Source organism: Oncorhynchus mykiss, chromosome 11 (assembly GCF_013265735.2).
Source record: "Oncorhynchus mykiss isolate Arlee chromosome 11, USDA_OmykA_1.1, whole genome shotgun sequence".
Classification (NCBI taxonomy): domain Eukaryota; kingdom Metazoa; phylum Chordata; class Actinopteri; order Salmoniformes; family Salmonidae; genus Oncorhynchus; species Oncorhynchus mykiss.
Genome location: NC_048575.1, coordinates 68,830,677 through 68,847,702, shown reverse-complemented (window position 1 = coordinate 68,847,702; position 17,026 = coordinate 68,830,677). Strand labels below are relative to the sequence as shown.

The 17,026-nt window shown below is 45.6% G+C and overlaps 1 protein-coding gene across 2 annotated transcripts in view; it reads right to left on the bottom strand.

Moving 5' to 3' along the window:
* Positions 1–369: 369 nt before the first annotated feature.
* LOC110535101 (protein patched homolog 1) overlaps positions 370–17,026 on the bottom strand; it is a 160,113-nt gene continuing 143,456 nt past the window's right edge. For both annotated transcript variants that reach the window (XM_036936202.1, XM_036936201.1), the window contains 6 exons: positions 13,561–13,698; positions 13,195–13,337; positions 4,545–4,644; positions 3,983–4,285; positions 1,878–2,418; positions 370–1,617 (listed from right to left, as the gene is read on the bottom strand). In XM_036936202.1, coding sequence (XP_036792097.1) covers positions 1,879–2,418; positions 3,983–4,285; positions 4,545–4,644; positions 13,195–13,337; positions 13,561–13,698 — 1,224 coding nt within the window. In that variant the 3' untranslated portion in view covers positions 370–1,617; position 1,878. The remainder of the gene's footprint in view (positions 1,618–1,877; positions 2,419–3,982; positions 4,286–4,544; positions 4,645–13,194; positions 13,338–13,560; positions 13,699–17,026) is intronic.

The following is a 17,026-nucleotide window of genomic DNA, read 5'->3' as shown; positions in this document are numbered from 1 at the left end:
CTATTATGACTGACTTGTGATCATTGCCCTTGCTAGTTCGGTTGTATTGACATTCCCAACCTTAGTTACATGTCTGTTTTTGTCCAAAATATTGAGTCATTGAAACTGAAACAGTGCATCCTTAATGGAGGCAGCAAACAATGTAACAACCTGATAGCAATGTTTTTTGGACTACCAAGAAATGTATTGGTGAATTATATTAATCATGTATTGAACTGCATCCATCTATTCTGCCAACAATGCCTTCGTGTACATCATGGAATGTTTAGTCAAATAGAACCTATTTTTTAAAACTTCTTATCATGGTTTTGTAGCATAAACTGGGAATTGTATATTTTTTACTGATATTTTGATAGTCTGTTTGTTTCATATCTGCAAAGTAGTTAAAACGCTGTCAGTTCCACTTTAACTATGGGAGTGATACTTTTACGCCCACTCATGCTACTATAAGATGGCCGCTGAGAGCTATGACATCCCCAGAGGAAATGGGAGATGGGTAATTGAGTTCAAGGGACAGCCAAGTCACAACAGACACATTTTATATCTTCTACATATCGGCTCGTATTAAATAGCACGCATAGCGTGAGTCAGAGTTCAACAGTAATTGTTTCATAACTACCACAGGTTTGTGATATGCAAATTAATTGTTTAAAAAAAAAAAGAGTACCTTTATACACAAACACATATATATATATATATATATATATATATAAACACACACATACATGCCCCGTGTAGCTATTGAGTAGTATCACTTGACGTGATTGTTAGTATATTTCTTTTTAGAGATGTATCTGATGGGTTACCCACCCACCCGCACCCAGACCCACCTACGCACCCACATAAACACAAACCCACAATCACATTTATACAATCACTCACCTCTTTCTAACATAAAATAAAACATTTGCATAGAATTATTATACAGTTATTATACATTATTACAGAATATCTTAAGCAGCAACAATGTATGCTGAACTGTATTGTCTAGATGAAGCTTCCTCATGGCACAGATCCACAGACGAGTGAACAACAGTAATCAGAGATTTCTCTCACACACACACGTTTGTTTTAATATCCTTGTGGGGACAAAATAATTGGTCCCATTCAAAATCCTATTTCCCCTAACCCCTAACCTTAAGCTAACCCTAATTTTTACCCTAACCTTAACCCCTAATTTAACCCTAAACCTAATTCTAACCATCACCTTAATCGTAACCCTAACCCCTAAGCTTAAAATAGCCTTTCTCCCTGTGGGCGGACTGGCTAAATGTCTCCCATTTTTCTTGTTTTACTGTGCTTGTGATGACTTCTGGCCCCGACTAGGAAAGTAAAACCAAAAACACACACGCCATAGAAATGATGTCCCCAGTCTGTTAAAAAAAGGAGCTGTACAACTCCTACATTATAGCTACTTCTTTGTTCATATTTACATAAGTATACATATTTTAATGATGGATAGAGATATCTAAGACAAACATCCACGGGGTTACAGTAAGAATGAGCACCATGGTACTACCCACCACTGGGTTATGTGTGTCGCTGAGCTGCGCTGCATTGGGCCGCTGAGTGAGAGAGGGAGTCCATCTTTGGCCGTTGTGCTTCAGCTCTCCTCCACTGGAACAACAGAGAGACAGACAACACAGAGTTAGAAACCTGTCATGACAGCACATACATCTCACTCTCTAAAGGCATAACGCTCAATATATTATGTTCAGGTTGCAGTAAAAAGGGTTTGAAGGACTGAATGGGGACATTTTTGGCAAGTAACAAAACCAAAGGAAAAGGAACATTCATTGCAAGTACTTTGTGGATGTAATACCAACATGTGAATTACTGCACTGTCATGAGAAGCTACAAACTCCATTGAGGCTCACCTCAGCTTGCCCTCTTATCACAGTCGCTCTCAACTGCCTCACACTCCACATCCTGGAGCTCCATGGCCTCCACCTTGGTGTCCATCTTGGTTCCTCTGCAACCTGTATGGACCTCCAGTGGCACATGGGGGTGCTGGAAGGCAGGCGCAGGCTCTGCGCCCCTTGCTGTGTGGTAACTGTCCGCTGCAGTGTGTCCTGGGTGAGAGGAGGTGGGGCTCTGAGTGGGGGGAGAGGTAGAGTGGACAGCGATGGTAACCGATGCAGAGGCCGTTACCGTGGTGATGGGCTGGCAGTAAGTAGGGGCGGGATTAGAGTGCTGAGGTTGGTGGTGATTGGGCCGGGGGTTGTGGGATGGACGAGTTCTGTGCCCCGCAGAACGTTCTCGGTGGCCTCCCGAGACAAAATGGCCCCCGGAGCCGTAATGGCCTCCAGCCTCAGTTTCAAAAGCCATGCGTGGGCGGGCTGGGGGAAAGGACTGTAGGTCCCTCTTGCTGAAGCGACGGGATGCACCGGGGTGGGCATCCGACTCCGGCAGGACCGACTGACAGGAGAGAGATCAGAAAATCAGAACAACTTGTACACATGCTCAACATGTTCAAACAAAGAGTGTGAACATACAGCTGAAGTATTACGTTTACATACACTTAGGTTGGAGTCATTAAAAACTTGTTTTCAACCACTCCACAAATTTCATGTTAACAAACTATAGTTTTGCAAGTCGGTTAGGACATCTGTGTGCATGACACAAGTCATTTTTCCAACAATTGTTTACAGACAGATTATTTCACTTACAATTCACTGTAGCACAATTCCAGAGAGTCAGAAGTTTACATACACTAAGTTGACTGTGCCTTTAACCAGCTTGGAAAATTCCAGAAAATGGTGGCTTTAGAAGCTTCTGATAGACTGGTTCATCCTTGGGAGATATTTCCAAACGCCTGAAGGTACCACATTCATCTGTACAAACAATAGTATGCAAGTATAAACACCATGGGACCACGCAGCCATCATACCGCTCAGGAAGGAGATGCGTTCCGTCTCCTAGAGATGAACGTATTTTGGTGCGAAAAGTGCAACTCAATCACAGAACAACTGCAAATGACCCTGTGAAGATGCTGGAGGAAACAGGTACAAAAGTATCTATATCCACAGTAAAACACGTCCTATAACCTGAAAGGCTGCTCAGCCACTGCTCCAAAACCGCCATAAAAAAGCCAGACTACGGTTTGCAACTTCACATGGGGACAAAGATTGTACTTTTTGGAGAAATGCCCTCTGGTCTGATGAAACAAATATAGAACTGTTGGGCCATAATGACCATCGTTATGTTTGGGGGAAAAAGGTGAGGCTTGCAAGCTGAAGAACACCATCCCAACCGTGAAGCACGGGGGTGGCAGCATCATGTTGTGGGGGTGCTTTGCTGCAGGAGGGACTGGTGCACTTCACAAAATAGATGGCATCATGAGAGGGGAAATTATGTGGATATTATGAAGCAACATCTCAAGACATAACTCAGGAAGTTAAAGCTTGGTGGCAAATGGGTCTTCCAAATGGACAATGACCCCAAGCATACTTCCAAAGTTGTGGCAAAATGACTTACGGACAACAAGGTCAAGGTATTGGTGTGGCCATCACAAAGCCCTGACCTCAATCCTTTAGAACATTTGTGGGCAGAACTGAAAAAGCGTGTGCGAGCAAGGAGGCCAGAAACCTGACTCAGTTCCACCAGCTCTGTCAGGAGGAATGGGCCAAAATTCACCCAACTTATTGTGGGAAGCTTGTGGAAGGCTACCCGAAACGTTTGACTGAAATTAAAAACATTAAAAGGCAATGCTACCAAATACTAATTGAGTGTATGTAAACTACTGCATATGTGATGAAAGAAATAACAATTGAAATAAATAATTCTCTCTACTATTATTATGACATTTCACATTCTTAAAATAAAGTGGTGATCCTAACTGACCTAAGACAGGGAATTTTTACTAGGATTACACGTCAGGAATTGTGAAAAACTGAGTTTAAATGTGTTTGGCTAAGGTGTATGTAAACTTCTGACTTCAACTGTATGTCACGTGTGTGTGGTCATTATCCGAAGCACTTACAGAAGACAAAGAGTAGGCTGTGGCGTTTCCCTGTCTAGCTGTCCTTCTTGGCACTGCTCCTCGTCGCACCTCCTCTGCTCTCCCAGCTCTGCTTCTAGTGGTGGGGAGGTCGTACTGCTGCAGGTCCTGGCTGATGCCCGAGGCCGTGGTGTTGGAGCTGTACTCAGAGTCTGACGAGTCAGAGCCTGTACCTGTCCCCGTCCCTGAGGTGGTATGGCAGGGGTGGACGGAGAAGTGGACCACGGGAGGAGGGGGCTCTGGGGACGGGGTGGGTAACTGGCTACGCCCATCAACAGGGGTCACCTGAGGGGGACAGAAAAAGGAGGGAGGTGTAAGGAGATGAGGGAATTATTTTGATTCATTTTTTTGGTTATTATTACACAAACTATGCTGCTAAATAATTTCATGATGTGCGCGTGTTAGAACATTCAATAAAAAGTTAGTGTTGGTTCACAAAAATACGTGTAAAAAGTGTGTGTAAAAAATAATGTGTAAAAAATGTGTGTGTAAAAAAATGTGTGTGCAAGCCATTATAGTATTTCTGCAGGAGAAACCATCTCACCTCTGGATAGGGGCCAAAGTAAGACAGCAACACAGGGAGAAGGACCAAACCATTCAGCACCCCCAGAATGGTCAGGATGGCCAGCACAGCAAAGAAATACCTGCAACAAACCAACAGTCTCCTGTTAAGACAGGCAACATGGGCACCACATTTCATCAACCACCATACACCAACACCACAGAAGATAGGTGGCTAAGAGTCACAACAACTAACATTCTCTGGTCATTTTGGCAGAAGCTTTGAACAACTTAACCAGTGGAACATTAGTAGCATTACATAGATACACCTGTGACAACTACAATGAACACCAAACACAGGCATCAGAGCCTGCAGACACATCTGCTAAACCCCAGGTTAAGCATGACAGCCAACATGAGTGTGTGTGTTTGTGTTCTATGTGGGGTGTGGGCGGGCTGGTGTGGGTATGCATGGGTGTTTATACGTATATGTGTGTGTGTGTGTATGTACACAAAGAGAATACCTGCAGCAACCACAGAACAGGAGAGAGGCTGTGCTAAATATGAACTAGATCAACCATTACACATGCCTGAAAAGACCATGACACACACGCACGCACAAGTATGTTGGTTAAGTAGGAAACAGAAATGTACCTGTCAAGTCCTGCCAAAGAGGGTTAGTCTTTAGAAAGCCTCACAGAGAAAGAGAAGGAAGCACAATTAACTGGAATTGGTTAATTCAAAGGCATGGAAAAAAATGCAGCGGGAGGGAGGGAGAGAGAAAGTGGGGTGTGCGGTATATAAGCAAACATGAAGACAACAAAGCAGTCAAGAATGTGGAGAAGGGGGTAGGGGCTTGAGGGGGGAAGAATGGGGGGGGGGGGGGGGGGGGGTAAGGAAGTAGGGAGAAGGGGGGCACAAAAGGACAAGGGCCTCTCCTTTTCTGATCTAAAACAATAGGCAGAAGCAAATAATAGAATTGAAACAATTTAGTATAGAAAGAATAGAAAGAGAACAATGAACAGCACCACACCCTGAGTACCCCCCCTCAAAGGTGCGGACTCTGGCCGCAAAACCTGACTCTAAAGGGGAGGGTCCGGGTGGGCATTCTTTACGACCCCGGACTGGGGACCCTCGCAGCGGGCGCCAGACAGGAGGGAGACTCCTGGCGGCGCCGGACAGGAGACAGGCACAGGACTCACCAGGCTGGGGAGACACACAGGAGACCTGGTTCTGGGAACAGGCACAGGACTCACCAGGCTGGGGAGACCTACTGGAGGCCTGGTCCGTGGAGGAGGCACAGGATAGACCGGGCCGTGGAGGCGCACTGGAGGTCTCGAATTAAGGGCCTGCACAACCTGTCCTGGCTGGATGGTGACTTTAGCCCGGCACGTGCGGGGCGCAGGCACCGGACGCACTGGGCTGTGCAGACACACGGGAGGCACAGTGCGCATAGCCGACGCAGGATATCCTGGCCTGAGGAGACGCACTGGAGGTCTGGAGAGGGCTGGCTGGCACCATCCGTCCTGGCTGGACGGCAGATGCGGGGAGCTGGAATGTAGCGCACCGGCCTCAGAGCACGTATTGGAGATCTGTAGCGCCAAGCTGGCACAGGACATGCAGGGCTGGGGAGGCGCACAGGAGGCCTGGTGCGTGGGGCTGGCACAATCTTCACCAGACGGCTAGCACGCACCTCAGGACGAGTATGGAGAGCTGACTCAGGTCACATCAAATCGCGGACACGCTCCGTCGGGCGGAAGTCGTGCCTCATGCACCAACACAGCAACTCTCTCATTGCTCTCTCCTCCAATCTCCCCATCAACTCCTTCACAGTCTCGGCTTCGCTTCCTTCACTCACCTCCAATTTCACCCCATAGCTCGGGGCAATTTTTTCGGGGGGCTGCCTCTCAGGCTTCCTTGCCAGCCGTGTTCCCTCGTATCGCCGGTTCCCTTTTCCTGCTGCCTCCGCTCTCCTGGCTGCCTCCACCTGTTCCCATGGGAGGCGAACCCTTCCAGCCAGGATCTCCTCCCATGTGTAGGATCCCTTGCCATCTAGAATGTCCTCCCATGTCCAGTCCTCTTTTCCATGCTGATTGGTCCTTTGGTGGTGGGTAGTTCTGTAACGGCTGTTGGTGGAAGAAGGTGAGGACCAAGGTGCAGCGTTGTACGTGTTGATCCTTTATTAGTTGAACTGAACACTGAATAGCAAAACAACAACCGAAACAGTTTTGTCTGGTGCAGACACAAACAGAAAGCCACTACCCACAAAAACCCAGTGGGAAAAGCTACCTAAGTATGGTTCTCAATCAGAGACAACGATAGACAGCTGTCTCTGATTGAGAACCACACCTGGGGGGGGGGGGGGGGGGGGTACTGTCACGCCCTGACCTTAGAGATCCTTTTTATGTCTCTATTTGGTTTGGTCAGGGTGTGATTTGGGGTGGGTATTCTATGTTCTATTATTTGTATTTCTATGTTTTGGCCGGGTAGGGTTCTCAATCAGGGACAGCTGTCTTTCGTGGTGAGCGTGTAACTGGTCAGGCACTGTGTTATGCAGAGATGTGCACGGTGTCTCCAGTGCGCTATTCTAGCCCAGTGTGCTCTATTCCAGCTCCTCACATTTGCCGGGCTAGATTGGGTATCCAGCCAGGACGTATTGAGCCAGCTCTATGTTCTGGATCTCCAATGCGTCTCCACGGTCCAGTGTATCCTGTGCCTCCTCCCGGCACTCGCCCTCCTCCCAGCCCGGTACCACCAGTGCCGGCACCACGCACCAGGCCTATAGTGCGCCTCCAGGGTCCAGTACACCCTGTTCCTCCTCCCCGCACTCGCCCTGAGGTGCGTGTCACCAGCCAGGTACCACCAGTGCCGGCACCACGCACCAAGCCTATAGTGCGCCTCGGCAGTCCAGTACGCCCTGTTCCTGCTCCTCGCACTCCTCGTGTGTGTCCCCAGCCCGGTACCTCCAGCGACGGTCCCCAGCCCGGGGTCCCCAGACCGGGGTCTCCAGTGGCGGTCCCCAGCCCGGGGTCTCCTGCGACGGTCCCCAGCCCGGGGTCTCCAGCAACGGTCCCCAGCCCGGGGTCTCCAGCGGCAGTCCCCAGTCCGGGGTCTCCAGTCCGGGGTCTCCAGCGACGGTCCCCAGTCAGGGGTCTCCAGCGACGGTCCCCAGTCCAGAACATCAGGCGATGATCCACGCAGCAAGGGTCCCCAGCCCGGGGCCTACGGCGAGGATCCGCAGTCCAGAGCCTCCAATGATGATCCACGGGTCAGTGATACAAGAGCGGACTCAGTGTAAAGAAGGTGGGCGGTGTCCAGAACCAGAGCCGCCACCGAGGTTAGATACCCACCCAGACACACCCATATAGGTTTAGGTTTGTGGCTGGGAGTCCGCACCTTTGGGGGGGGGGGGGGGGGGGGGGGGGGTAGTGTCATGCCCTGACCTTAGTAATCTTTATTTTATTTATTATTGGGGTGTGACAAGGGTGGTTGGTTTAGTTTTTGTATTGTCTATGTGTTTTTGTCCTTTCTAGGGTTTTTGTATATCTATGGGGTTTTAGTATGTCTTGGTATATGTAGGTCCCCCCTATTCTCTCTCCCTTTCCCCCCTATTCTCTCTCCCTTTCCCCCCTATTCTCTCTCCCTTTCCCCCCTATTCTCTCCCTTTCCCCCCTATTCTCTCTCACTTTCCCCCCTATTCTCTCCCTTTCCCCAATATTCTCTCTCCCTTTCCCCACTATTCTCTCTCCCTTTCCCCAATATTCTCTCTCCCTTTCCCCAATATTCTCTCTCCCTTTCCTCCCTATTATCTCTCCCTTTCCCCCTCCCCCTCCTCAAACTCCTCTCTCCCTTTCCCCACTATTCTCTCTCCCTTTCCTCCCTATTCTCTCTCCCTTTCCCCCTCCCCCTCCTCAAACTCCTCTCTCACTTTCCCCATTTCCTCCCCCTTTTCCCACTCTCCTCTCTCCCTTTCCCCCCTATCCTCTCCTCGCTCCCTTTTCCCACTCTCCTCTCTCCCTTTCCCCCCTATCCTCTCCTCGCTCCCTTTTCCCACTCTCCTCTCTCCCTTTCCCCCCTATCATCTCCTCGCTCCCTTTTCCCACTCTCCTCTCTCCCTTTCCCCCTATCCTCTCCTCTCTCCCTTTCCCCCCTATCCTCTCCTCGCTCCCTTTCCCCCCTATCCTCTCCTCGCTCCCTTTTCCCACTCTCCTCTCTCCCTTTCCCCCCTATCCTCTCCTCTCTCCCTTTCCCCCTATCCTCTCCTCGCTCCCTTTTCCCACTCTCCTCTCGCAACACGAAGACGGGGAAAGTAGCTGAACTCACAGAGCTTCTGCCTTGGTTTAAAGCCACATCTACACTGGAACACACACACAAGCACCCACCCACTCACGCACGCACACAAACACACACACCGCACTGGAGCTGTTTGTAGTGAAAACATTTGAGGGGTTGACAAGGAGAGTCAGGGAAACATTTATTTCGGCATGAAAAGAAAAATAGGAGTTGGCTGTTTTGTTATTCTGCAGTCTTTAGGCACAGAATACCGCAGACTTCAAATAGCCTGAGACAGAGACTGAGACTAAGTGGACCAGAGGAGATGAGAAGGGTTAGTGTGTGTGTGTGTGCACTCTCACTCCTAAGCACGCCATCGTTGACCCCCATGATAACAAGGTCAGGGAGCAGGGCGGTGTGTGTGTGTTTCCAGACCACATGAGTGGAGATGGCCCTATTTGCTTAAAAGAGATAGATCACCCACCTTAGACAACTTCCTCCTTAAATCGCTACTTAGACAGTAGTCTGCAGACATAACCTAGACACTGTTCCAAGATTTGCTTAACTACGGCTCTAAAGTGCGATCAACTTGGTCGCATATGCAACAAAATATTTTGCTGTGTGACCAGTTTTATTCTGGGAGTTTTATTCTGGGAGCACCCACTGTGAGACTAGGGAAAATATCTCCCAGATAATGATTGTTTTAATGATAAGGTTACGCTGTACCGTTGTTTCCGAGTGCCCTAGAGAAAACAGTGGGTGCAGATTCGATAGCGTCATGGTTGCACCATTACTACAACGAAAACGGCTCGCTTGTAACCCAACCAGGTAAAAATACCCATATAACCACCGCAACATTTGTATCTTTCTATAGCGCCCCCATACCCAACTGGTGGACTGCAGGTCTCGACTACAAAACAATATTAAAATACGAATAATAGTCTGGCTTCAACCACTGGTATCATATAAACACATGTAAGACATGGACAAATGGAAATTTGATTTAATTAACCTCTTAAAGCTAGGGGGCAGAATTTTGACTTTTGGATAAATAGCGTGCCCAATTTCAACTTCCTGCTACTCATGCCAAGAATATAAGATATGCATATTATTCATAGATTTGGATAGAAAACACTCTGAAGTTTCTAAAACTGTTTGAATCATGTCTGTGAGTATAACAGAACTTATGTAGCAGGCAAAACCCTGAGGACTAACTGTTCAGAATTTTTCTCTTCCCTATATTGTCTTTGCCATTGGATATTTAATAGCAATCTAGCCGGGCTTCAACCCCTGGTATCACATAAACACATGTAAGACATGGACAAATGGAAATTTGATTTAAAACAAAAATATCACAGCCCTATGCAAAATGTGGAGAATTGTGGGAATGAACCGTTTGAGAGGGGTACGAACAGTTTGGGGTCGCATGGGTTGCGACGTGTGGGTTTGTTACTACGCCGATAAATAATGATATCCATCCGGACCTTTGCCGTTTAGGAAATGTGTGACCGGATCTCTCAAATAGTACTCGAGTACCCCTGCCATAGCGGATCGCCGGGATTGCATTTTACATCATTTACCATTTGTTTACACTTTGTTCAGTCATGTTACCTCATTGGCTAGCTAGCTAACAACCTGGTAACTTTACCAGTATAACCAAACACTTTGGGGCACAGAATGAAAGGAAAAGGGATATGTTCTTCAGCAGATTAATGGTCATAGCAATCAATGAATGAGAGATCTCTTGCATGTCACAAATCCAACATTTTTAAAGAGACAGTGTACAATTTTCAATTTAATGCATCTCAATGGGAAAAATGCCTTTACAGTGTTACATATTCATTTCTAGTGCACCACATGAGCTTCAAAAGTAGAGGCCCAATATACTGTAGGCTGTATCTCAATCAATTTAAATCATCTTACATGTATTTTCTGGTGCTCATAAATTTCATGTAGTGCTCCTAACTTTAAAAAAACATTGAGAGCAGCAGTGCTACCAATGAACATGTTTTATTTAGAGCCAATATGCTTAGCACTTAATAGGAACCTTGTCTCACACCTCCCCCGTGTTAGTTTTCATTTGCTTTTCTCCCATCCTTCCCCTCAACTACAGTAGCATTGAAGTGTGTGTGTGTCAGAGAGAGAGAGAGTGAGAGAGAAAGACAGAAGGAGAGAGCAAGAGAAAGAGAGAGAGAGCGAGAGAGAAAGAGAAAGGAGAGAGAGAGAGCAAGAGAAAGAGCGAGAGAGGGGGAGAGTAGAAAGGGATGGAGGGAAAAGCGGCCTTCACGGATGAGTGGTGTTTCAGGTAGATTCCTGTGTGACATGCAGGCTCAGGCACAGCCTTAACGCTCGACTGACGCCACAGAAAGCCACAGAAACACCACAGAAGATAACACACTTGAATAATGTGACACCGGCAGGTAGAAATGTTGAAACTGTTCATTACTGCTCGCAAAATAATGTCCATACAGGTTAGAACACCTTACAATGCAAGAAGATACCAGTATCATCCAGCTTTGTAGGCTACCTTTCCTTTCTAGCTGACAGCTGAAGCCAACATCAATTCACTAGCCCCCTCCACGCACACTTTTATAAAATAAGCCACTTCTCTGCAAATGATGATGAGCAGTACAATAAAATAAGTCCCAAAATTGAAGGGAAACAGATTGTCTGTGATCTCTATCCACTGAAATCAGCCAAAACAAGCTCAGTAACTCAATTTGTAGCACACTCTTATTGAATATGCATTCATGTAAATGGGCCTAGGATACATCTTGATTCATCCAGTTTATCAATGGAGATTTGGCATTCCAATAAATTATTACCATTATGTTGTTAAGTAGTTCGATTGGTAAAAACTAAGTCAAATATACGATTGTATAATTGATTCATTAATGCATACATGGCTGTCTCTGAACATTTTTTACATAAGAAATGTAAAATGTAATGATATTGAATGATTGAACAGAGCAGTAGCTGAGTTTAGCTGTCTGGATCAAGTGCCATTCTGGGACTTTAGTTAACCAGTGAGGGTCACTAACACCGGTACGTTTTGATTGTGAGAGAAGGACGGATCACGAAGGAGCCCCTGTAGAATGCAAACGGTTTGAGCGAACACGCACATGTAACAAGTTTAGCTTTATAACGCTCACAAGCTGGTAGGTAGAAGGTAAGGGGTTCTTCTACACAGAAGATCACAGGAAACCCCCTGACATAGTGTCTATAATACTGTAAGGGGTTCTTCTACAAAGAAGACCACAGGAAACCCCAGGACATAGTGTCTATAATACTGTAAGGGGTTCTTCTACACAGAAGATCACAGGAAACCCCAGGACATAGTGTCTATAATACTGTAAGGGGTTCTTCTACAAAGAAGATCACAGGAAACCCCCTGACATAGTGTCTATAATACTGTAAGGGGTTCTTCTACAAAGAAGATCACAGGAAACCCCAGGACATAGTGTCTATAATACTGTAAGGGGTTCTTCTACACAGAAGGTCACAGGAAACCCCAGGACACAGTGTCTATTATACTGTAAGGGGTTCTTCGACAAAGAAGATCACAGGAAACCCCAGGACATAGTGTCTATAATACTGTAAGGGGTTCTTCTACACAGAAGATCACAGGAAACCCCAGGACATAGTCTACATAGAAGATCACAGGAAACCCCAGGACATAGTGTCTATAATACTGTAAGGGGTTCTTCTACAAAGAAGATCACAGGAAACCCCAGGACATAGTGTCTATAATACTGTAAGGGGTTCTTCTACACATAAGATCACAGGAAACCCCAGGACATAGTGTCTATAATACTGTAAGGGGTTCTTCTACATAGAAGATCACAGGAAACCCCAGGACATAGTGTCTATAATACTGTAAGGGGTTCTTCTACACATAAGATCACAGGAAACCCCAGGACATAGTGTCTATAATACTGTAAGGGGTTCTTCTACATAGAAGATCACAGGAAACCCCAGGACATAGTGTCTATAATACTGTAAGGGGTTCTTCTACATAGAAAATCACAGGAAACCCCAGGACATGAAGCTCACATAGTTGCTGTCACAAACTCCACACAGTTGTTACTGACTAGTTTGACATTCATTTCCCACTGAGCAAACAATGTCTGTACTTACAGCATTCATATGAATTCATTGTTATCAGGCTTTTGCTGACATTTTTTTAATTCACATTTGTCAATACAACTTATAAATGCAATTGTTTATGTCAAATTGTTTAGTGCTTTTCTTGTAGAGAGTGTGAGAGAGTTTGAGTCTCTTTGCATGAGTGTGTGCATGTGTATTTGAGTGTGCATGTAGTCTTTGTGCATGACTGTATGTGTTCATGTGCGTGTGTACTGTATGTGTGTTATTGTGTGTGTGTGTGTATGTGTGTGTGTCCCACTACTGGTCACACTCACCTGACGATGAAGTCAAACTCAGAGCCTGCTAGCATGAGGACTCCTAGTAGAGTAGAGAAGGCTCCGTCCAACACAGGAGCAAACATGTGTTCTAACGCCAGCACTGCCCGTCTGTTACGGTCCCCTATCGCTGTGAGGAACACCTGCAACGTACACACAACTAATCAGAAAAACTATAATGTCATTTGAAAATATACAAAACACTGTGTGTGTGTTATGTTAAGCTATTTTAGGCTTAGGGGTTAGGTTTATGGTTAGGGTTATGCTATGGTTAGGGGTTAAGGTGTTTTGGGTTAGGGTTTATAGAAAATAGGATTTTGGGTCCCCACAAGGATAGTAAAAGACTGTGTGTGTGTGTGTACTCACTAGAGCAACATGTACAGTGAACTCTACTCCTATGCCGACAGAGGCGATGAGGATGACCACAGGAACAGCACTGAGCTTGATCCCTATCAGCCCCATCATACCAAACAGCTCCACGGTCATCAGAGACAGGACCAGGACCTGAAACAGACAACACAACCGGTAACACAACCGTTAACGATCATTAGAGACCATCTACAGTTTTAACGCAGGAAACAACCCCAGCATGAATCCAAACATCTCTACGGTCATCAGAGACAAAATCCCCCAAAGTCCCCACAAGGATAGTAAAACAAGGAAAATGTTCCCTCGAACCAAGAACCACATCCCCATGAGGACAAAGGCCATTAGGTTTAGGGTTTAGAGTTAAGAGTTAAGAGTTAGAGGTTAAGGTTAGGTTTAGGGAAAATATCATTTTGAATGGAAATGTATTTTGGGTCTCCTCAAGGATATTTAAAGGTTTTATTTTACCCTTATTTTACCAGGTAAGTTGATTGAGAACACATTCTCATTTACAGCAACGACCTGGGGAATAGTTACAGGGGAGAGGAGATGAATGAGCCAATTGGAAGCTGGGGATGATTAGGCGGCCATGATGGTATGAGGGCCAGATTGGGAATTTATCCATGACAATGGATGGCACCACCCCTACTCTTACAATAAGTGCAATGTTATATTTAGTGACCTCAGAGAGTCAGGTCACCTGTTTAACGTCCCATCCAAAAGACAGCAAAACATGTGTGGGCTGTGTGTGTGGGTTGGTCCTTCTAAACTTGTCGGGACCTAAAATACTCAGAAGTTCCCACAAGGACAGTAAAACAAGGAAAATTCTCCTTTGTGGGGACATTTCCCACATCCCCATTAGGATAAAGGCTATTTTAAATGTAGGGGTTAGGTTTAGGATTAGGGTAAAAATGAAGGTTAGAATTAGGGTTAGGGTAAGGGATTAGTGGTTAGGTTTAGACTTAGGTTACGGGTTAGGGAAAATAGGATTTCGAATGGAAATTTATTTTAGGTCCCCACAAGAAAAGAAGAACAACAACATGTGTGTGTATGTGTGTGTTAGGGCTTGGAATTGCCAGAGTTCTCACAATACAATACATTTTGATACTGCGATTTTATTGCAATTTTATGTTCCAAGCATATTGCTAACTATAAGTCTGCTGCAGACAGACTAGAGAGATCATGAGAAAATGTGGATGACAAATACCAGAGCTAGCAAAAAACGATAATATACATAGTTTTTAACAAATTGATACCTGGAGTCAAAGTCATCACTAGTGTGTGTGTGGCCTGTAGCTGGGGGTAAGGGGTAAGGGCAGGGGTAAGGGTTTGGCTATGGGGGTTAGGACACAGGGGATAGGTAGGATACTGGTGGCCTGGTCTGGACAAAGCAAATGGTTCAACTTGAAGCACTGCCATAACTTGTCATTTTATTTGGTTTGTAAAGCTCGAGCAGGGGTTTCCAACAGGTAGATCGTAGCACACCTATGAGTAGCTCGCCAAGCAATTCTGAAAGTACATGCATTTTCCCCATTTGTTCCCATTTGCAAACTGTCATAAACATAACGCTCCCGGCTACTACCCAATAAAAGCAACATTGACATTATCCCACACCTGGTTAACCACTACTGGGTTAAAAAGACAAACGGAACACAACACCTGCCATTTAACTCCCCTGTCTGTCTGTCTGTCTGGTGTCAGGCAGAAATGGAGAGTAGAGACAGAAGAATGTATGATGGACAGGGATAGAGAGAAGTTGCTTTGCAAGATATCTATACCTGACAATGCATGATCTGGGTGATTTATGGTTGATATATCAGCAGTCACATGCCTTATTTACTTTGAAGAACTACTAAAATAGTGATTTTGTGAAACGGCATAGATAGCAGCTCTATAGAGATGAGATGATGACTTAGAATGAAATGATAGTCATCAAATAAAACACATATACTATACATAACAACGTAATATTTACCTTACCTGGCAGAACTATATCATGATTATTTGTATCAATTGGGTGGCAATTGTTTTACAAGATCTGGCATGACGTGCTGCAGCAGTAGGCCTAACAACAGAAACGTCGCTAGATCATCATTGACATGGATTCAGAACATCCATTTTCATTGTTTCTCTATGAATAATTGTACTAGTGAGAGGAAAAAAACAGAACGAAATTCAAAACCGGGAAAAATAAAACAGAATTTGGGAAAATTCAAAAGATAATTGTATGGGCCCTGTCATGCTGAATACTGTTTAGTAACCATTATTTGACCAAGTATATTGACAATTATTGTACAGTATGCAGTGCATTTGGAAAGTATTCAGACCCCTTGACTTTTTATGTTACAGCCTTATTCTCAAATGAATTTAATTGTTTTTTCCCACATCGATCTACACACAATAACCCATAATACCCCAACAAGTGACAGGAGTCTTTGAAGCGTCCTCTGAAGCCCACTCCTGCTGTTCAGAGATCATTCACTGGCATTTTATACAAGAAATCTGCCTCCAGAAATAAAAGCTTCTCCCAAGTGGGTGTGACACCTACTCCCATTGCCTGCTGCACTGCTGCTTGGACTCCACCTGAAGATCTGTCCCCTGTCTGGTACAGGTACCTCCACCACACTCACCTATCTCTTCCGAGCTTTCGCTTGCCTCCAGCACACACGCACTGCTAGGGCGAGTGACTCTGAACTTACAATGGCTATCCCCAAGTCGTTATATATTTTTGAATGTTAATTTTGCTATTTGCCTCATGACTCCTGCATACTTTATTGACTACAAACTTTCTTCACCCAACCGTGGGACAGACGGTTTGTTCCCACACTCGGGACTCTGACTCTATTGGTTACACAGACTTTTGGCCCATCCTATTCTAACCAGCTCTCGCCTGCTTCTTTTTTCATGCTACCCGATGAAATTGCTGTACAAAATGATCTTGTTGCCATCTGATGCACATTCAGATGGCAAAAATCAAAACTGCAGAGCTCTGTGCATGTACACCCTGGCCCATCTACTGTTGCTAGCCCCAATTCTGACTTGTTATCTGATATCTGCCTCACTGATTTCTGCTCTCGTAAAAGCCTGGGTTTTCTGCACGTTAACACTAGAAGCTTATTACATAAAATTAGTCAACTGAAAGTGTGGGTTCACAGCTCCTATCCAGATGTGTTGGTCATTACTGAGACGTGGTTAAGAAAGAGTGTTTTGAACACTGATGTTAACCTTTCTTGTTATAACCTTTTTCGGCAAGACAGATCTTCCAAAGGTGTGGGAGTGGCAATCTTTACCAAGGATCACCTTCAGTGTGCCGGGTTGTCTCCACTAAGTCTGTCCCCAAACATTTTCATTTGCTGTTTTAAGCATTAATCTTCCAAATAGCTCTTTGTTGACTGTTGCTGGGTGCTATCGTCCTCCATCTGCATCGGCCTGTACCCTACCTGCCCTAAGCTCTCTCCTGGCCCCT